This window comes from Hippocampus guttulatus, chromosome 21 (assembly GCF_054856545.1).
Source record: "Hippocampus guttulatus isolate MCC_2025c chromosome 21, RoL_Hgut_1.0, whole genome shotgun sequence".
Taxonomy (NCBI): domain Eukaryota; kingdom Metazoa; phylum Chordata; class Actinopteri; order Syngnathiformes; family Syngnathidae; genus Hippocampus; species Hippocampus guttulatus.
The window spans coordinates 1,112,614-1,134,209 of record NC_141281.1 but is presented as its reverse complement, the minus strand read 5'-3'; the positions used below and the strand labels follow the sequence as shown (position 1 = coordinate 1,134,209).

The window sequence follows — 21,596 nt, the reverse complement described above, 5'->3', positions numbered from 1 at the left end:
CTAACCGAATTCGAAAACCAACGCGTTCACACTAAGGTCAAATCCACTCTGCTTTTTGCTTTGCTGTTGAGGCTAAGGTAAACAGCGTGAACTGCCAGACGAGGTGGCACGTGGACTCAACAGGTTTCATGTCATGAGCACGACTTTGAATTGCCCTCCAGCACAAATACACGTGAGCGTTACATCAGTGTGGTTGGGAGACTCCCTATTTGGCATACGTTACATCAGGGGTGCGTGCCCATTACGTCGAACCTGATCTACCGGTAGATCTAAGACAGGTCCCAAGTAGATCCGAGGAGTGTTGAGGAGGAAAAAAAACAAACAGCCATTTGTGTGTCTTTGTACATGTTAGTAATTTTTCTCGCTTTGGAAACCACTCACAAGGCATGGATGTGGCTGGTGTCCCCGAATTCATGGACACAGCCAAAGAGGTCGATATAAATTGACATTACATATTAAAACAATTAAGTATGTCATAAATAATATTTATCTCAAGAGATCTCAGTCAAACAAATAAACCCTGAAAAAAGACAAATAATTTAAGCGTGAGTTTGAAATGGATTTGAATTCTGTTATCAAGTGATAACTGAGGGGAATAAGGAAGTGAGAACAAACATCTGATTTGCCGATATGTGATGAAAATGTTCCCATACGGTAGAATCCTTTCTTCTTCAGAGTTCCTTTTCATGGTCCAAGGAAGAATTGCGATTCAAAAATAATTGTAATTTTGGAATGATGGAAGCGCGGTTAAAATGACGATGACTGTTTGAAAGACTGACCAGTACAGTTTTGGGTTGGGTGAAATAATGACGGACGAAAGATGCAGGTGGCCTAGCCGCAAGTGAATGATCCACTGTCAAAATGTACTGATGTACTCACTTCTGGGAATATTGTATTGTTGTGAAATGTATTTTCTTACCAATGAAGATACCACTGCGGCTTGGCGATTCTGCGTTGTAGTTTTTGTCAAAGTTTCCTGTCAGCGCCCAGATCACAACTGGATAGTCAATGAGGACGTAGCGCATGTGTTTGTCCAGGACTGCATTCTGCAGGAAAAACCTAAAAGAAATGATTTGACTTTGAAGAACAGGGGGGGGGATATATACAGTGTATTTCAAATGTTGTGTTGGTGCCAATCAGCTCACCAAACCAGCAGCACGATTGTCAAGATACAATAGGACACCGTGGCAGCATTGGTAGGCGAAACATTTGCTTGATAGGTCAGCACAATGGCCAAGTTGATGAGCGTGGCGATCGTTGTCCATGTTGTGTAGATCATCACACCGTTTTGAACCTGGACTCACGTCACAATGTTAATGGCACTTGATTTTCAGTGATTTATTTAATAAATGGAATCAGTGTAAATTCCACGAACCAATATGCGAATGAGCCACAGATCCACTTTGTGGTATTCCTTCAGCCAGGCTCCATAAACGTGAAGACCGTGGCAGGCGAAAGATATCATGCCATAGTTCGTGCCGGCAACCAGGATTAGAAAAACAAGCGCTGCAATCATCCACCTTGGGGGACGTGTAAAAAATTCATGTTACCAAAATACAAACGTTCAATTTTAAAGTGTGACATTTAATTATCCGCTCACATGCCTTGACACTCATGTTCTGCGTAGACCATTTGACGATGTGTGACAGTCTTAACTGGTTTCAACTAGATATGTGTGCCAGAGTGCAAAGAGAAAAGTAGGTAACAACGACACAATGGCCAAGCAATGGTTTTGATGACTCCCAAAAACATTTCTTTCTTTTTCTTTTTTTTTAATCAAGGGGGGAATGTGGGGAAGTTTTTAGTATTGTGGCATCCACCCAACTAGGATTGAACTCGGGCTGCTACCACGTCTCTGGTTTTGGGAGCACAGGGCACGGATTGTGTCGCTAAAGATTTGGACCACCGATGTCATTTTGTGTGATGTAGTGGACCACAAAAAAAAAAAAAAAGCAGTGAGGCGGCCTACTGCCCAATCACAGATGGGATAGGCTCCAGCCTCCCCCCCCCCCCCCCCATTGACCCTTGTGAGGATAAGTTGTTCGCATAATCGATGGAGTCGCTGATGGTGACGTCGTGGTACACTCGCGCGACTTGTGTATGTGTGGGCAGTGTGGGATCAATTGCCACACTGCCCACTACGTATGTAGGTGTGAATGGTCACTTGTATCTAGATGTGCCCTACGACTGACTGCCGACCAGTTCAGGGTGTCGTCTGCCTTCCGCCTGAAGTCAGCTGGGATAGCCTCCAGCGACTCCCCTGTTCAGGATAAGCGGTTTTGGAGATGGACGGATTGTTCGTCATGTAAGTTACTGTAATTACACATTGTAAAAAGCTTACGCTCTGTCCCAAACAAGCAGCCAGGCGATATTGAAGCATAGATTGAGACACCAGCAAATGAAGAATCCATAGGGCAAGACTGGTGGACTGCAGTAAACATAGCCATAAGCATTCCTGTGAGAAACATAAAATCACAATGACAAAAAAAAAATTTGTGATATGGTGCACACAAGATGGCCTTTAGGTAAAAAATAATAATAATAATAATAATAATTGAAAGATGAGTACTTTCTGCAAAGATTAGCGAGGATATAGATAATCATGAGTGTCAACCACACGTAGATGACACTCCAGATACTAAAGGTCCATCCCGACGGGGTAATCTCAGTCACAAACACGTCAGACACGTTGCCTGTGGTGGTACTGAAGGGGCCTGGGCAGATTTGAGGCGCAGTGATCATCAAATGCATTGGTCACATGAGGATTCTCTTACGGGCACGTTTGCTTACCCACTCCCATCACGGAAAGACCGTTGAACACCAAACTGACACCGTAGACCACCACGGAAAGCAAAATGGCAACAAGGCGTCCGGCATTGTGTTTCCCCATCGTAAGGAACCGCTTCGAAATACAACGCAGGTTACGGAATACACTGTTGGAGTCAATGAGAAAATAGTGTGAGTGCAAAGCTCAAATAGAAGCCCTTGTAAGGACTAGGAGAGACATTCTTATCCTAAATTTGGTTGATGTTAGTGGTGACTAATCGGGGGAAAAAAAAAGAAAACTATTTGACAAATTTTCAACTTTACACCTTAACCCAAGGGTAGGCAACTCCGGTCCTTGAGAGCCACTGTCTTGACTGTTTTAGAAGTTTCCCGACTCCAACAAGCCTCATTCAAATGAGGACCTGAGTTGCCTACGTCCACTTTGAGCAGATAACAATGTCAGAAGGTGTGAGTGTGAGTGCGCATGGTTGTTTGTCTCTGTGTGCCCTGCGATTGGCTGGCAACCACTTCGGGGTGTCCCCCGCCTACTGCCCCAAGACAGCTGGGATAGGCTCCAGCAACCCCCACGATCCTCAGAAAATGAATGAATCAATGAATGAATGAATATTTCATGAGTTTTCTTCAGCCAGTGAAGTCGTCCTGCTTACATACACTGTTTTGATAGCACATTGGGACATCGAGCCATGATAGTTATTTGTGAGTATAATTCAACATGAGCGGCACAGTGTCGACTGGTTAGCATTTCGGCCTGATAGACAGAGGTCTAGGGTTCGATTCCTGGCTCCGACCTTACCATGTGGAGTTTGCATCTCCTCCCCGTGCCTGTGTGGGTTTTCTCCGGGTACTCCGGTTCCTCCCACATTCCAAAAACATGCATGCTAGGTTAATGGAATACTCCAAAACGTTGTGATTAGACTAGGTGTGATTGTGAACACGAATGGTTGTTTGTCGATGTGTGCCCTATGATTGGCTAGTATCCAGTTCAGGTTGTCCCCCGTCTACTGCCTGATGACAGCTGGGATAGGCTCCGTCGCGCCCCCGACATTCATGGGCATAAAGTGGTTCAGATAATGGATGGATGAATGAAAAACATGACACAAATGTTGTTGCCAAAATGAGTTTTACAGGGATGTCAAACTCAACCTTACGCAAGGCGCCCAAACTCAACGTTCAGACCGCAGGTCACGGGGCTGAAGAGGTTAAACACTTATTCAACTTTTTTCCCCCCGCATAAATATGAATCAAAATGGACAGTACACAATATTATATTAAAAATAAATGAACTTCAACATCAAATATTGTGACCTGAAATGTATTTGCCTTGCAAAATGTTCCTCCCCCAGAGAGACTTGGCATATTCTACTTATTTTGTTGTTTAAAACGTGACAAACTATACACCTGAAGTCTGTTAAACATGTTTAATTGTGTTGGGGGGGTTTTTCCCCTCAAGTATGCACTGTGGTCAAAATTCATATCGATTATTTTTATACGGAGCTTTAAAACATGACAATTTAGAAGTTACTTTAATAGGTGTAAAAATGTTAGTCAAGCGAATGTAAATACATGTTTTCTTCATTTATCCTCAAGCTTTTGAAGTCCTTTACATTAACTGTGCGTGGGCGAAAGAAAAATTGTGACATCTGGCCAGTGTTGTTATTTCAGAGTTGAAAACACACCGAGTCGAAGTTTTAAGAGTGTTTTCTTGATTATTCTCAGGGTGCTAAAGGTCTCCGAGTTAACATGCAATATCATTACTACAAATGACAAAATACATACACGTAAAATGGCACTTTACTTACATTGTCCTCGTGCTGCCAGAAAACTAAACACCAGCGTGACGATGAAAATGCCCATCGATAACACCATGGCAATAAGAAGGCTGATACTGTGGCTTGTCATTGTGATGAACTAACCGAATTCGAAAACCAACGCGTTCACACTAAGGTCAAATCCACTCTGCTTTTTGCTTTACACATAGTATAAGAAAAAGTGCATTCATTATCGATGGTCATACAAAAAAAAATCACTGACATCAAAACATTTTCCAAAATTGCAAAAAACACATTTCCCAAGCAAAACTCACACATAGTGTCACACAAAAGCAGTGCAGTGAGCACCCTCACTTGCACAATATATTTCTTTGACTGTTGATTATGTCCACCGGCAATCTGAGGTCTACACTATTTTGCCTGTAGATCGGACTCTTGATGTGACGCCACACAACCAGAATGATACGGGTGGCAAACAGAACGCAGGCCGCTGCCAGCACAACCACTGCGGAAAAAAGAGTGTTGGTCTACACCACAGCCAAAACAATTCCAATGAACTTTACAAATAAAAAGAAGAGCACCGTGACGAAATGTGCTGTTGTATCTGTGTTGTACAAATGTGCAACATACTATGTGCCTTTTCGTTGTTTACATTGGTCCTCAAATGGGGTTCCATCCATCAATTTTTCGATTCGCCTTATCCTCACAAGGGTCGGGGGGGGGGGGGCGCTGGAGCTTACCCAGCTGTCTTGGGGCAGTAGGCGGGGGACACCCCGAAGAAATAGGGCCGCCTGCAGTTTACGGAAATCTGTCACAAATGGAACGGGAAACTTTTGTCTACTTCATGGTGTCCTTGCACGAAAATGTACTTAAAGACAAAACGTACCAAGTATTCCTACCGGATGTTTGCTCCTCACGTCACATACTTTGAATGCTATTCACTTTAAAAGATCGTCACGAAACACACCCTTAAAAATGGCCCAGGATTGGTGAAAAACCGAGACGTGACAATTCCCATGCAAATAGACTCACCTCTTGAAATCTGATTTTTTTTTTAATCATCACTTTTATAAGAATTCAACTGAACTGCAGAAACAAAAACACATTTGACATATAGTGTCTCCTAAATTAAAATGCACTCAATGATAATGCCACATGCATTCAGTAAACGTGAAGAATAAAGTGCATTTTAAATGCTCCGAGTTGCATTCGCTGTGAGCAAAATGGATGTCAGAACATTCTGAATATATATGTTCCTTCCTGGCTGCCTTACTTCCAACTACAGTATCCATCTGTCCTTCCTTTCTTGTTTCCTCCCCTCATACTTTTTTCATCATTATTTCCTGCCTTCGCTTGAAACTACTTTTTGCCTCCCGCCCTTCATTCCCTTCTTCCTTCCATCAGAGCTGTTTTATTTATCCACCTTTCATCTGTCAGTCTGCTACTGAGACCTGCTGTTCTCCCTTCCTTTCATTCTTACTTGTCTCCCTCTAATTGATTTTCTATTATAGACCTTTCCCTCTCCTTCCTTCTTACCTTACTTTCATTTATTGCGACCAGCCTTAAAACTACCTTTCGTTCTACGCTACCTGCCCAATCCTAGAACCTACTTAATTTGTTCTTGATTAGTTTTCATTATTCATGGTAGCCTATGTGCAAAAAAAAAAAAAAAAAAAAAAAGGGAATTTAAAATATGTATACATCAGTTCCCTCAGGGCCAGCAAGGCCTTCTCTGCTGGCCTAAACATTCTCTTAATAAATTTACTTTTCTGAGAATAACAAATTTAATTGATGTTATTTTATTTTCATAAATATGTCAACAAAATGATTCTGTTGGATTGATTATTTTTAGTCATCATACATTCGCTTATGCCTGACATGATAAATTGATTATGCTTGCAAAGAAGAACGCTTATGCTTGCAATCATTAATTGACTATGCCTGCAATGAAGAACGCTTCTGCTTTTAATAAAGATACATTCTTTATTATGTACTCACATTTTATCCATTATATACTCACTTTTATAATCAAGAATGCTTGGTGCACTGTGTGGAAGTTAAGGGATGCAACCACCTTTCCGAGGACGTGGTTGGGAAGAGATAAGTGTTAAGACTAAACAGTGAGCAAGGGTGAACAGTGAATGGAGCCATCAACACCAGCTGCGGCGTGATGTTTTTGTGACAATTGCACACATGTACGTAATTTGCACTCACATACACACACATAGTCAAACAAGTTCAGTGTGTGTTCAACAGCCCCCGCCCTTTAGGTTGGACACACCTATGTAGTAGCTTTCCCAATAAATGAGGAGGTGAAGGGGGAGATCGTTAGGGTTACGTGCGGAGAACTGAAACCGAACGCTTCTCCTCGTTCCCTCCTGGTACCAGAATTGAGTCTCCTGTCTCCTCCTTGTGTTTTATTCCTGAGTGTCAAATTGGACCAACCTGACATTTTTTTTTCTGGTAGCTGTATTTTTTACGTCATATTATTTCCACTTAGTCGAGTGGCTTTCAATGTTATTTTGAATAACATTGAAAGCCACTCGCTAAATAACTTATTTATTGTGGTAGAGTTTTTAACCAGTCATATTTCAGATAGCTTGTGTTGCCAGGTAAACTAAACTTGCTCGGGGCCTTCAGATGAAACAGAGCAGGCCCCTGTGCGCTGTAAATGAATGTGCACAGTCAGGTTGCAATAGCCAATCAGATCACGAGTCTGCACACCGGGGCCAGCTAGAAGGGCTTACGTCGACACTGGACGTGCGCGTTCGGTGATTGGATGAGCGCCTGCTAGAGAGCTGTTGCTGCATTTTGACCCAAAATGGCCGAAGGAGAAGACGTTGATCTGGTTGCAGGACTACTTTCCACACAATTTTCAAGACGGACCTTCCACTGGATTTACCAATTGAAGTTGTTTTACCAAGGCAGCATGGAAACATCAGAGCACGGCTGGGCACTTACAAGCTACGGTGCGTTTAAAAACGTTTGGGGACACTCGCGTAGATCTGCAGCTCAGTGAACAGGCACTACATTGGTGAGTAAATGAATTTTATTTTACATTTCTTCTTGTCATTTTATTTCGTGAGTATTAAATTAATGTTAACGAAATAAAATGACAAAGATACAAAAATGTATCAAATAAATCAGCTCACCTGCAATTTATAATGCCGCATTGTAGTCAGCTTCGTGCACTAAAATTAGTTCAATCTCAGTTGCTCAACATTTTCAGTTATTTGCTGTTGTATAGCCGATTCTCAAAATGCAAATGATCTGTTAATTTTATTTTCAAAGAATAGTTTGTTTTGTTATTGTGTGGTTGGTGTCTTATATGAAACTGCGACATTGCGCAATTTATTGGACAGACTTGTTTAAGATCGCACAGCGTAATTTGAGTGGCATTTTATTGAGTATTTTTTAAATCTTTTTATTTTTGACAATATCTGTAAATTTAGTTTCCTGCTCTTGATTGTGAATGCATACTTGATGGTTTTAAATGCTCCTAAAATTAAGTGCTGCCTGACGAGCCTATATTGTGTTAATGTATGTGACGTCACTGAAGGCCTAAGGTTGAAATGCACGGCCCGCCACTGGTATACATACTTTTGGCCCACCCTGCAGATATTATGAAAGTTGTCACAAGTTGTCACAATTTGTCGTATAGTACTAACAAACATACATACACATAGTATAAGAAAAAGTGCATTCATTATCGATGGTCATACAAAAAAAAATCACTGACATCAAAACATTTTCCAAAATTGCAAAAAACACATTTCCCAAGCAAAACTCACACATAGTGTCACACAAAAGCAGTGCAGTGAGCACCCTCACTTGCACAATATATTTCTTTGACTGTTGATTATGTCCACCGGCAATCTGAGGTCTACACTATTTTGCCTGTAGATCGGACTCTTGATGTGACGCCACACAACCAGAATGATACGGGTGGCAAACAGAACGCAGGCCGCTGCCAGCACAACCACTGCGGAAAAAAGAGTGTTGGTCTACACCACAGCCAAAACAATTCCAATGAACTTTACAAATAAAAAGAAGAGCACCGTGACGAAATGTGCTGTTGTATCTGTGTTGTACAAATGTGCAACATACTATGTGCCTTTTCGTTGTTTACATTGGTCCTCAAATGGGGTTCCATCCATCAATTTTTCGATTCGCCTTATCCTCACAAGGGTCGGGGGGGGGGGGGGGCGCTGGAGCTTACCCAGCTGTCTTGGGGCAGTAGGCGGGGGACACCCCGAAGTGGTTGCCAGCCACCACTTTATTTATATCTTTCTTGCTCTTGTGATGGTCTACGCCTTTGCAGGCCTCTGCCGAAGGTAACACGCCCCCCACCCCCCAATAATACTTGCTGTCGTTCATGAATAACAGCTTTTTTTTCCACCAGAAATGCACTCGGCCTGATGTACCGCTGCCCTCCGGTTCAGCCAATCGCAGGGCACACAGAGACAAACAACCATCCGCGCTCACACTCACACCTAGGGGCAATTTAGAGTGTTCAATCAGCCTGCCATGCATGTTTTTGGAAGGCGGGATGAAACCAAAGTACCCGGAGAAAACCCACACAGGCATGAGAAGAACATGCAAACTCCACACAGGAAGGCCGGAGCGGGAATCAAACCCTGCACCTCTGCACGGTAAGGCCGACGTGCTAACCAGTCGACCACCATGCATAAAACAATGATACAAGATCACTGGTTTTGGCCAATTAACTCTGATGTGTTTGTGACATATCCCATGTGGAGGAGGCATTAAAATTCTTATTTATTGGAGATTCATTATTAATTTTGACCACTTGGTGGAGGGCTTGAATGAACAACACTGGGGTTCATTGAAGGGTGACTCAGCGTCATTGTGGCAGGAGGGACACTGGTTTTGGATACTGTATGTAAGAGGTCACAGGGACCAACAACATTTGCGACGTTTGATATGTCATCTTTAAATTGATTGTCGCCAGATTTTTGTATATTGATCCGTTATTTCACGATGCAAAAAAAGGAAAGAAAGAAAACGTCCTCACCAGCAAATATTCCAGTTTGACTGGGCGATTCGGCATTATAGTTTTTGGTGTAGGATCCAATCAGCGCCCAGATGACGACGGGGTCGATGATCAGGATGTAGCGCACATGTTTATCCAAAAAGAAATTTTCCAGGACAAACCTGCCATCGGGGGTTGGTGTGAGGAACAAAGTAATCAGGAAAACAATCACAGGAGACAGTCTGTTGGATGATGTCATTTTACTTACCATACTAACACCACCACGACCAAAATGGCGAGTGAGATCGTGGCGGCAGATGTTTGGGACAGGCTTGCATACGTGTTGAGTACAATGGCCAGGTTGAGGAGGCTCGCGATGGTGGTCCACGTTGCGTACATGGCTATTCCGTTTTGAACCTATGACATGAAATGCTGGAGATAAGTCACCAGTATTCACCCGCTGACATGTTTAGATACTCACCAACACACGCACGAGCCAAAGGTCAACCCTATGGAATTTATGGAGCCAGGCGCCGTAAATGTGAAGGCCATAGCATGAGAAGAATATCATGGCCAAGTTGGTCAAAGTCACCACAATGAGGAAGGCCAGAGCGACAGACACCAGCCTGTGAAAACGGTGCAGTCCAACGTTATCGTTGATGTAAGCTCATGAAATAACGACAACTAAAATTGAAGAGAAACATTTTCGTGAAGAAAATATAATCATACAAAAATGCATTTGACCAAAAAATAACGAACTAACTAACTAGGTGGTCTGGTGCTTGAGTGGTTAGTACATTGACCTCACAGTGCGGAGGTACAGGGTTCGATTTCAGCTCCAGCCTCGCCGTGTGGAATTTTCAGGCACGGGCCTGCGTGGGTTCCTCCCACATTCCAAAAACATGCATGGCAGGCTGATTGAACACTCCAAATTGTCCCTTGGTGTGGGTGTGAGCGTGTATGGTTGTTCATCTCTGTGCGCCCTCCGATTGGCTGGCAACCAGTTCAGGGTGTACCCTGCCCACTGTTCAAAGGCAGCTGGGAGAGGCTCCAGCAAACCCCGCGACCCTCATGAGGAAAAAGCGGGTGGATGGATGGATGGATGGATGACCCAGACATATCTTCTATGTCAGCCCCCCCCACAACCTAACAACTCTGAGATGTGGTCACTCCATGGTTGTGTGTGGCTCAATGCATCTGCGATTACATTCAAAGCCGTTTCATGCACGTTTCTTACCTTCTGTCCCACACAAACAACCATCCGATATTGAAGCCAAAATTTAAGCACCAAGTTAGGTAGAAGCCATGTGACAGAACCGGAGGGCAGCAGTACATCAGGCCGAGTGCATTTCTGGTGGAAAAAAAAGCTGTTTATCATGAACGACAGCAAGTATTATTGGGGGGTGGGGGGCGTGTTACCTTCGGCAGAGGCCTGCAAAGGCGTAGACCATCACAAGAGCAAGAAAGATATAAATAAAGGTCCAAATGATGAAGGTCCATCCAGATGGTGTTATCTGGGTGGCAAATGCGTCCGAAATGTTGCCAGTGGTCTCCAAAAAGGGATCTAGAAGGGGTGACAAGTTTTAGGCGTTTAGGGATGTTATCTTTCATACGGGCAGCACGGTGGTCGACTGTTTAGCGGGTCGGCCTCACAGTGCAAAGGTGCAGGGTTCGATTCCGGCCTTCCTGTGTGGGGTTTGAATGTTCTCTATGTGCCTGCGTGGGTTTTCTCCGGGTGCTCCGGTTTCCTCCCACATTCCAAAAACATGCAAGGCAGGCTGATTGAACACTTCAAATTGTGCCGAGGTGTGAGTGTGAGTGCGCATGGTTGTTTGTCTCTGTGTGCCCTGCGATTGGCTGGCAACCACTTCGGGGTGTCCCCCGCCTACTGCCCCAAGACAGCTGGGATAGGCTCCAGCAACCCCCACGATCCTCAGAAAATGAATGAATCAATGAATGAATGAATATTTCATGAGTTTTCTTCAGCCAGTGAAGTCGTCCTGCTTACATACACTGTTTTGATAGCACATTGGGACATCGAGCCATGATAGTTATTTGTGAGTATAATTCAACATGAGCGGCACAGTGTCGACTGGTTAGCATTTCGGCCTGATAGACAGAGGTCTAGGGTTCGATTCCTGGCTCCGACCTTACCATGTGGAGTTTGCATCTCCTCCCCGTGCCTGTGTGGGTTTTCTCCGGGTACTCCGGTTCCTCCCACATTCCAAAAACATGCATGCTAGGTTAATGGAATACTCCAAAACGTTGTGATTAGACTAGGTGTGATTGTGAACACGAATGGTTGTTTGTCGATGTGTGCCCTATGATTGGCTAGTATCCAGTTCAGGTTGTCCCCCGTCTACTGCCTGATGACAGCTGGGATAGGCTCCGTCGCGCCCCCGACATTCATGGGCATAAAGTGGTTCAGATAATGGATGGATGAATGAAAAACATGACACAAATGTTGTTGCCAAAATGAGTTTTACAGGGATGTCAAACTCAACCTTACGCAAGGCGCCCAAACTCAACGTTCAGACCGCAGGTCACGGGGCTGAAGAGGTTAAACACTTATTCAACTTTTTTCCCCCTGCATAAATATGAATCAAAATGGACAGTACACAATATTATATTAAAAATAAATGAACTTCAACATCAAATATTGTGACCTGAAATGTATTTGCCTTGCAAAATGTTCCTCCCCCAGAGAGACTTGGCATATTCTACTTATTTTGTTGTTTAAAACGTGACAAACTATACACCTGAAGTCTGTTAAACATGTTTAATTGTGTTGGGGGGGGTTTTCCCCTCAAGTATGCACTGTGGTCAAAATTCATATCGATTATTTTTATATGATGTCCTGGGTACGATGTTAAACTGCATCCAACTGGTCCTCCAGGTTGGGGGTTGGGCGTGAGGTTAACAACCTCACCCTGTAAAACAAAACCTGTTACAGAAACGACGAGAGGAAGCCATTCCGGTAAACCACGGCGAAGAAGAGACGGCACATCCTTGGATGTATCTATGACGGGGCCGGGTGAAATCCAGCAGGAAGCCCGACCCCTGATGACCCCGATCTTTGGAACCAAAACCAACACCAGAGTAGGCACCTGGAATGTGCGCACAATGTTCCAGTCTGGTCGCATGGACCAGGTGCTGAAGAATATGAGGGACTATCGCCTGGACATCTTAGGCGTTAGTGAAATGAGGTGGACGGGGCAAGGGCGTCTCGTGGTTGATGGAGCAACTTTTCTGTACTCTGGGAAGCAAGACCACCATTCCCATGGAGTCGGCATCATCCTCTCCAATAGTGCAGCAAAAGCATTGATTGGATGGAAGCCGGTGAATGAACGGATTATTGCAGCAAGGCTCTACACCAGATATGCCAAAGTAACCATTGTACAAGTCTATGCCCCAACCGAAGCTGCCTCAGCGGACGATAAAGACACCTTCTACAACCAGCTCCAGACCGTGCTTGAGGAAATCCCCAGACATGACATCAAAATGCTGATTGGAGACTTCAACGCAAAACTGGATAATGACAGAAGGGGCCTGAATGCCACAGTTGGACCACATGGGTCTGCAGGCTCCACGAACGACAACGGGGAGAGACTGTTGATGCTAACCAGTACCAACGGCCTCAGCATTGGCAACACCTTTTTTGAGCACAAGCGGATCCACAAAGTAACCTGGGTTTCACCTGGTGGCGGGACCCAGAACGAACTGGACTACATCTGCATCAACACAAGGTGGCGCTCGTCATTGCTCGACGTTCGCTCCCACAGAGGTGCAGATGTGGGTTCAGACCACTTCCTTGTGGTGAGTAAAATCAAGCTGAAGCTGAAGAAGGTGAAAAAGGTGCAGCCCAAGAGACCTTACGCAGTGGACAAGCTAAAGGATAACAACATCTCAGAAAGCTTCTGTGAGGAGTTGAGTAGGAAGCTCAAGGTATCACAACACCTTGCAAACATTGAGGAGCAGTGGAGTATGTTCTCTTGTGCCATTGCTGAAACTGCAGAAGCAGTTATCAGCAGAAAGAGGGGTACCAACAAAGAGAGATGGATAACAGACAACACCTGGAAGTTGATTGATGAAAGGAAAGTGGCCAAGATAAAAAGAGAACAAAAGAGGAGGCTCCGGAGCTGGAGGATGGAAGACGAGGAGTACAGGCGCTTGGACAGGGCAGTGAAGAAGAGTTGCAGGAAGGATAAAAGACAGTGGCTAGAAGAGAAAGCAAGAGAGGCACAGGAAGCAGCCGAGAACAACAACACGACGACCCTATACAAGATCGTGCGGGAGCTAACCAACTCCAGGAGCAGCTCTAGCGTGCCAATCAGGAGCAAGGATGGCAGGACACTTCTAAGCGACGAGGAGCAAGAAGCAAGATGGCTGGAACACTTCAGGGAGGTTCTCAACCAACCAATGCCTCCCGTGCTCTTCAATTTCGATCAAGAGACACCAGCTCCAGCTCTAAATATTACATCGAAAGAGATATCCGAGACTGAGGTTGCCAAAGCAATCAAGGGCCTTAAGAACAACAAGGCACCGGGACTCGATGAGGTAGCTGCCGAGATGTTGAAACACGGCCAAGACGCTGTTGTGGAGAGCCTTACCCACCTGTTCAACCTGATTTGGCATGCTGAAGAGGTTCCTGCCGACTGGAGACGTGGGGTCATTGTCACGCTTCCTAAGAAGGGAAACCTCGCAGACTGCAATAACTGGCGGGGCATTACACTGCTGTCAATCCCCAGCAAGGTATTCTGCAGTGTCCTGCTACATCGCCTTAAAGATGAAGTGGATAACATCTTGAGGGAAGAGCAAGCCGGTTTCAGGAAGGGAAGGTCTTGCGCCGAACAGATCTTTACCCTTCGAAACATCATAGAGCAGTGCCAAGAACTTCAGACACCACTCATGATCAACTATATCGATTTCAAGAAAGCCTTCGACAGCATCCACCGGGAGTCACTGTGGCAGATCGTCCAGCTGTATGGTGTACCCCTCAAGTACATCAACATCTTCAGGTCATTGTACAACAACTCAACCTGTTGTGTCAAAACCAACAGTGGCACAACTGATGATTTTGACATTGTCACTGGTGTAAGACAGGGTTGCATTCTGTCACCCCTACTCTTCATCATCATAATTGACTTTGTGATGAGGAAGTCCATCACAGGGGAAAAAGTTGGTATCAAGTGGGGAGGGAGCAGACTAGCTGACCTGGAATTTGCAGATGATTTGGCTCTGTTAAGTCACACCCAGCCCGCACTCCAGGAGTTGACCAACAATCTGCATGAGCACGGAGTTAAGGTCGGTTTACGAATTAGCCAGGAAAAGACCAAGGCCATGGCCGTCGGACAGCACCAGCACCTTCAACCACTCACTCTACACCAACATGACATAGAGTACATTGACAGCTTCACATATCTTGGGAGTAACATCTCAAATACAGGTGGTGTGGAGAAAGACGTCAACAGTAGACTTGGTAAAGCTGCGGGAGTGTTCCAACGCCTCCGCAACATCTGGTCATCGAAAGCCATCACTACGACCACCAAGCTACGCCTCTATATGTCAGTGGTTATCCCAACAGCGATTTACGCCTGTGAGACATGGATGAAGACAGCCAACATTACCAACAAGTTAGATGTCTTTCATCGGCGTTGCCTGAGATCCATCCTGAGGATCTCATGGAGAGACCACATCACCAACGAGGAGGTGATGAAGAGGGCAGGAGTGGCTGAACTGTCAGACATTGTCTCTGAAAGGAGAAGGAAAATGATCGGCCACGTACTCCGGCTGCCAAGAGAGAGACCGGCAAGTGTGGCCATGGACTGGATGCCAGAGGGTGGAAAGAGGAAGAGAGGTAGGCCAAAGAAGACGTGGAGACAGACTGCCAAAGAAGACCTCAGTGAGATGGGTGTCAGCTGGCATGGAGCAAGAAGGGTCGCCAGTGACCGGAACAAATGGAGGAGGCTCGTCGCCCAATGTTCCAAATAGGAGCGGGCGGAACTAACTAACTAACTAACTATTTTTATATGGAGCTTTAAAACATGACAGTTTAGAAGTTACTTTAATAGGTGTAAAAATGTTAGTCAAGCGAATGTAAATACATGTTTTCTTCATTTATCCTCAAGCTTTTGAAGTCCTTTACATTAACTGTGCGTGGGCGAAAGAAAAATTGTGACATCTGGCCAGTGTTGTTATTTCAGAGTTGAAAACACACCGAGTCGAAGTTTTAAGAGTGTTTTCTTGATTATTCTCAGGGTGCTAAAGGTCTCCGAGTTAACATGCAATATCATTACTACAAATGACAAAATACATACACGTAAAATGGCACTTTACTTACATTGTCCTCGTGCTGCCAGAAAACTAAACACCAGCGTGACGATGAAAATGCCCATCGATAACACCATGACAATAAGAAGGCTGATACTGTGGCTTGTCATTGTGATGAACTAACCGAATTCGAAAACCAACGCGTTCACACTAAGGTCAAATCCACTCTGCTTTTTGCTTTGCTGTTGAGGCTAAGGTAAACAGCGTGAACTGCCAGACGAGGTGGCACGTGGACTCAACAGGTTTCATGTCATGAGCACGACTTTGAATTGCCCTCCAGCACAAATACACGTGAGCGTTACATCAGTGTGGTTGGGAGACTCCCTATTTGGCATACGTTACATCAGGGGTGCGTGCCCATTACGTCGAACCTGATCTACCGGTAGATCTAAGACAGGTCCCAAGTAGATCCGAGGAGTGTTGAGGAGGAAAAAAAACAAACAGCCATTTGTGTGTCTTTGTACATGTTAGTAATTTTTCTCGCTTTGGAAACCACTCACAAGGCATGGATGTGGCTGGTGTCCCCGAATTCATGGACACAGCCAAAGAGGTCGATATAAATTGACATTACATATTAAAACAATTAAGTATGTCATAAATAATATTTATCTCAAGAGATCTCAGTCAAACAAATAAACCCTGAAAAAAGACAAATAATTTAAGCGTGAGTTTGAAATGGATTTGAATTCTGTTATCAAGTGATAACTGAGGGGAATAAGGAAGTGAGAACAAACATCTGATTTGCCGATATGTGATGAAAATGTTCCCATACGGTAGAATCCTTTCTTCTTCAGAGTTCCTTTTCATGGTCCAAGGAAGAATTGCGATTCAAAAATAATTGTAATTTTGGAATGATGGAAGCGCGGTTAAAATGACGATGACTGTTTGAAAGACTGACCAGTACAGTTTTGGGTTGGGTGAAATAATGACGGACGAAAGATGCAGGTGGCCTAGCCGCAAGTGAATGATCCACTGTCAAAATGTACTGATGTACTCACTTCTGGGAATATTGTATTGTTGTGAAATGTATTTTCTTACCAATGAAGATACCACTGCGGCTTGGCGATTCTGCGTTGTAGTTTTTGTCAAAGTTTCCTGTCAGCGCCCAGATCACAACTGGATAGTCAATGAGGACGTAGCGCATGTGTTTGTCCAGGACTGCATTCTGCAGGAAAAACCTAAAAGAAATGATTTGACTTTGAAGAACAGGGGGGGGGATATATACAGTGTATTTCAAATGTTGTGTTGGTGCCAATCAGCTCACCAAACCAGCAGCACGATTGTCAAGATACAATAGGACACCGTGGCAGCATTGGTAGGCGAAACATTTGCTTGATAGGTCAGCACAATGGCCAAGTTGATGAGCGTGGCGATCGTTGTCCATGTTGTGTAGATCATCACACCGTTTTGAACCTGGACTCACGTCACAATGTTAATGGCACTTGATTTTCAGTGATTTATTTAATAAATGGAATCAGTGTAAATTCCACGAACCAATATGCGAATGAGCCACAGATCCACTTTGTGGTATTCCTTCAGCCAGGCTCCATAAACGTGAAGACCGTGGCAGGCGAAAGATATCATGCCATAGTTCGTGCCGGCAACCAGGATTAGAAAAACAAGCGCTGCAATCATCCACCTTGGGGGACGTGTAAAAAATTCATGTTACCAAAATACAAACGTTCAATTTTAAAGTGTGACATTTAATTATCCGCTCACATGCCTTGACACTCATGTTCTGCGTAGACCATTTGACGATGTGTGACAGTCTTAACTGGTTTCAACTAGATATGTGTGCCAGAGTGCAAAGAGAAAAGTAGGTAACAACGACACAATGGCCAAGCAATGGTTTTGATGACTCCCAAAAACATTTCTTTCTTTTTCTTTTTTTTTAATCAAGGGGGGAATGTGGGGAAGTTTTTAGTATTGTGGCATCCACCCAACTAGGATTGAACTCGGGCTGCTACCACGTCTCTGGTTTTGGGAGCACAGGGCACGGATTGTGTCGCTAAAGATTTGGACCACCGATGTCATTTTGTGTGATGTAGTGGACCACAAAAAAAAAAAAAAAGCAGTGAGGCGGCCTACTGCCCAATCACAGATGGGATAGGCTCCAGCCTCCCCCCCCCCCCCCCCATTGACCCTTGTGAGGATAAGTTGTTCGCATAATCGATGGAGTCGCTGATGGTGACGTCGTGGTACACTCGCGCGACTTGTGTATGTGTGGGCAGTGTGGGATCAATTGCCACACTGCCCACTACGTATGTAGGTGTGAATGGTCACTTGTATCTAGATGTGCCCTACGACTGACTGCCGACCAGTTCAGGGTGTCGTCTGCCTTCCGCCTGAAGTCAGCTGGGATAGCCTCCAGCGACTCCCCTGTTCAGGATAAGCGGTTTTGGAGATGGACGGATTGTTCGTCATGTAAGTTACTGTAATTACACATTGTAAAAAGCTTACGCTCTGTCCCAAACAAGCAGCCAGGCGATATTGAAGCATAGATTGAGACACCAGCAAATGAAGAATCCATAGGGCAAGACTGGTGGACTGCAGTAAACATAGCCATAAGCATTCCTGTGAGAAACATAAAATCACAATGACAAAAAAAAAATTTGTGATATGGTGCACACAAGATGGCCTTTAGGTAAAAAATAATAATAATAATAATAATAATTGAAAGATGAGTACTTTCTGCAAAGATTAGCGAGGATATAGATAATCATGAGTGTCAACCACACGTAGATGACACTCCAGATACTAAAGGTCCATCCCGACGGGGTAATCTCAGTCACAAACACGTCAGACACGTTGCCTGTGGTGGTACTGAAGGGGCCTGGGCAGATTTGAGGCGCAGTGATCATCAAATGCATTGGTCACATGAGGATTCTCTTACGGGCACGTTTGCTTACCCACTCCCATCACGGAAAGACCGTTGAACACCAAACTGACACCGTAGACCACCACGGAAAGCAAAATGGCAACAAGGCGTCCGGCATTGTGTTTCCCCATCGTAAGGAACCGCTTCGAAATACAACGCAGGTTACGGAATACACTGTTGGAGTCAATGAGAAAATAGTGTGAGTGCAAAGCTCAAATAGAAGCCCTTGTAAGGACTAGGAGAGACATTCTTATCCTAAATTTGGTTGATGTTAGTGGTGACTAATCGGGGGAAAAAAAAAGAAAACTATTTGACAAATTTTCAACTTTACACCTTAACCCAAGGGTAGGCAACTCCGGTCCTTGAGAGCCACTGTCTTGACTGTTTTAGAAGTTTCCCGACTCCAACAAGCCTCATTCAAATGAGGACCTGAGTTGCCTACGTCCACTTTGAGCAGATAACAATGTCAGAAGGTGTGAGTGTGAGTGCGCATGGTTGTTTGTCTCTGTGTGCCCTGCGATTGGCTGGCAACCACTTCGGGGTGTCCCCCGCCTACTGCCCCAAGACAGCTGGGATAGGCTCCAGCAACCCCCACGATCCTCAGAAAATGAATGAATCAATGAATGAATGAATATTTCATGAGTTTTCTTCAGCCAGTGAAGTCGTCCTGCTTACATACACTGTTTTGATAGCACATTGGGACATCGAGCCATGATAGTTATTTGTGAGTATAATTCAACATGAGCGGCACAGTGTCGACTGGTTAGCATTTCGGCCTGATAGACAGAGGTCTAGGGTTCGATTCCTGGCTCCGACCTTACCATGTGGAGTTTGCATCTCCTCCCCGTGCCTGTGTGGGTTTTCTCCGGGTACTCCGGTTCCTCCCACATTCCAAAAACATGCATGCTAGGTTAATGGAATACTCCAAAACGTTGTGATTAGACTAGGTGTGATTGTGAACACGAATGGTTGTTTGTCGATGTGTGCCCTATGATTGGCTAGTATCCAGTTCAGGTTGTCCCCCGTCTACTGCCTGATGACAGCTGGGATAGGCTCCGTCGCGCCCCCGACATTCATGGGCATAAAGTGGTTCAGATAATGGATGGATGAATGAAAAACATGACACAAATGTTGTTGCCAAAATGAGTTTTACAGGGATGTCAAACTCAACCTTACGCAAGGCGCCCAAACTCAACGTTCAGACCGCAGGTCACGGGGCTGAAGAGGTTAAACACTTATTCAACTTTTTTCCCCCCGCATAAATATGAATCAAAATGGACAGTACACAATATTATATTAAAAATAAATGAACTTCAACATCAAATATTGTGACCTGAAATGTATTTGCCTTGCAAAATGTTCCTCCCCCAGAGAGACTTGGCATATTCTACTTATTTTGTTGTTTAAAACGTGACAAACTATACACCTGAAGTCTGTTAAACATGTTTAATTGTGTTGGGGGGGTTTTTCCCCTCAAGTATGCACTGTGGTCAAAATTCATATCGATTATTTTTATACGGAGCTTTAAAACATGACAATTTAGAAGTTACTTTAATAGGTGTAAAAATGTTAGTCAAGCGAATGTAAATACATGTTTTCTTCATTTATCCTCAAGCTTTTGAAGTCCTTTACATTAACTGTGCGTGGGCGAAAGAAAAATTGTGACATCTGGCCAGTGTTGTTATTTCAGAGTTGAAAACACACCGAGTCGAAGTTTTAAGAGTGTTTTCTTGATTATTCTCAGGGTGCTAAAGGTCTCCGAGTTAACATGCAATATCATTACTACAAATGACAAAATACATACACGTAAAATGGCACTTTACTTACATTGTCCTCGTGCTGCCAGAAAACTAAACACCAGCGTGACGATGAAAATGCCCATCGATAACACCATGGCAATAAGAAGGCTGATACTGTGGCTTGTCATTGTGATGAACTAACCGAATTCGAAAACCAACGCGTTCACACTAAGGTCAAATCCACTCTGCTTTTTGCTTTACACATAGTATAAGAAAAAGTGCATTCATTATCGATGGTCATACAAAAAAAAATCACTGACATCAAAACATTTTCCAAAATTGCAAAAAACACATTTCCCAAGCAAAACTCACACATAGTGTCACACAAAAGCAGTGCAGTGAGCACCCTCACTTGCACAATATATTTCTTTGACTGTTGATTATGTCCACCGGCAATCTGAGGTCTACACTATTTTGCCTGTAGATCGGACTCTTGATGTGACGCCACACAACCAGAATGATACGGGTGGCAAACAGAACGCAGGCCGCTGCCAGCACAACCACTGCGGAAAAAAGAGTGTTGGTCTACACCACAGCCAAAACAATTCCAATGAACTTTACAAATAAAAAGAAGAGCACCGTGACGAAATGTGCTGTTGTATCTGTGTTGTACAAATGTGCAACATACTATGTGCCTTTTCGTTGTTTACATTGGTCCTCAAATGGGGTTCCATCCATCAATTTTTCGATTCGCCTTATCCTCACAAGGGTCGGGGGGGGGGGGCGCTGGAGCTTACCCAGCTGTCTTGGGGCAGTAGGCGGGGGACACCCCGAAGAAATAGGGCCGCCTGCAGTTTACGGAAATCTGTCACAAATGGAACGGGAAACTTTTGTCTACTTCATGGTGTCCTTGCACGAAAATGTACTTAAAGACAAAACGTACCAAGTATTCCTACCGGATGTTTGCTCCTCACGTCACATACTTTGAATGCTATTCACTTTAAAAGATCGTCACGAAACACACCCTTAAAAATGGCCCAGGATTGGTGAAAAACCGAGACGTGACAATTCCCATGCAAATAGACTCACCTCTTGAAATC

General features: G+C 44.3%; 3 protein-coding genes across 3 annotated transcripts; all 3 read right to left on the bottom strand.

Annotated features, from left to right (window-relative positions):
* Window positions 1-26: 26 nt before the first annotated feature.
* On the bottom strand, window positions 27-2,890 carry LOC147186613 (uncharacterized). The gene is made up of 7 exons (XM_086102556.1): window positions 2,791-2,890; window positions 2,570-2,714; window positions 2,342-2,455; window positions 1,376-1,520; window positions 1,146-1,294; window positions 920-1,059; window positions 27-91 (listed from the first exon to the last, which is right to left on the bottom strand). The coding sequence occupies exons 1-7, from the start codon at window positions 2,888-2,890 to the stop codon at window positions 27-29; spliced, it is 858 nt and encodes a 285-aa protein (XP_085958682.1).
* A 5,370-nt stretch (window positions 2,891-8,260) lies between these two features.
* LOC147186612 (uncharacterized) lies at window positions 8,261-15,989 on the bottom strand. The gene is made up of 7 exons (XM_086102555.1): window positions 15,890-15,989; window positions 10,969-11,113; window positions 10,787-10,900; window positions 10,031-10,175; window positions 9,818-9,966; window positions 9,592-9,731; window positions 8,261-8,538 (listed from the first exon to the last, which is right to left on the bottom strand). Exons 1-7 carry the CDS (start codon window positions 15,987-15,989, stop codon window positions 8,384-8,386), a joined length of 948 nt encoding a protein of 315 aa, XP_085958681.1. The 3' UTR covers window positions 8,261-8,383.
* Window positions 15,990-16,024: 35 nt separating this feature from the next.
* Window positions 16,025-18,888, bottom strand: LOC147186611 (uncharacterized). The gene is made up of 7 exons (XM_086102554.1): window positions 18,789-18,888; window positions 18,568-18,712; window positions 18,340-18,453; window positions 17,374-17,518; window positions 17,144-17,292; window positions 16,918-17,057; window positions 16,025-16,089 (listed from the first exon to the last, which is right to left on the bottom strand). The coding sequence occupies exons 1-7, from the start codon at window positions 18,886-18,888 to the stop codon at window positions 16,025-16,027; spliced, it is 858 nt and encodes a 285-aa protein (XP_085958680.1).
* Between the last annotated feature and the right edge of the window lie 2,708 nt (window positions 18,889-21,596).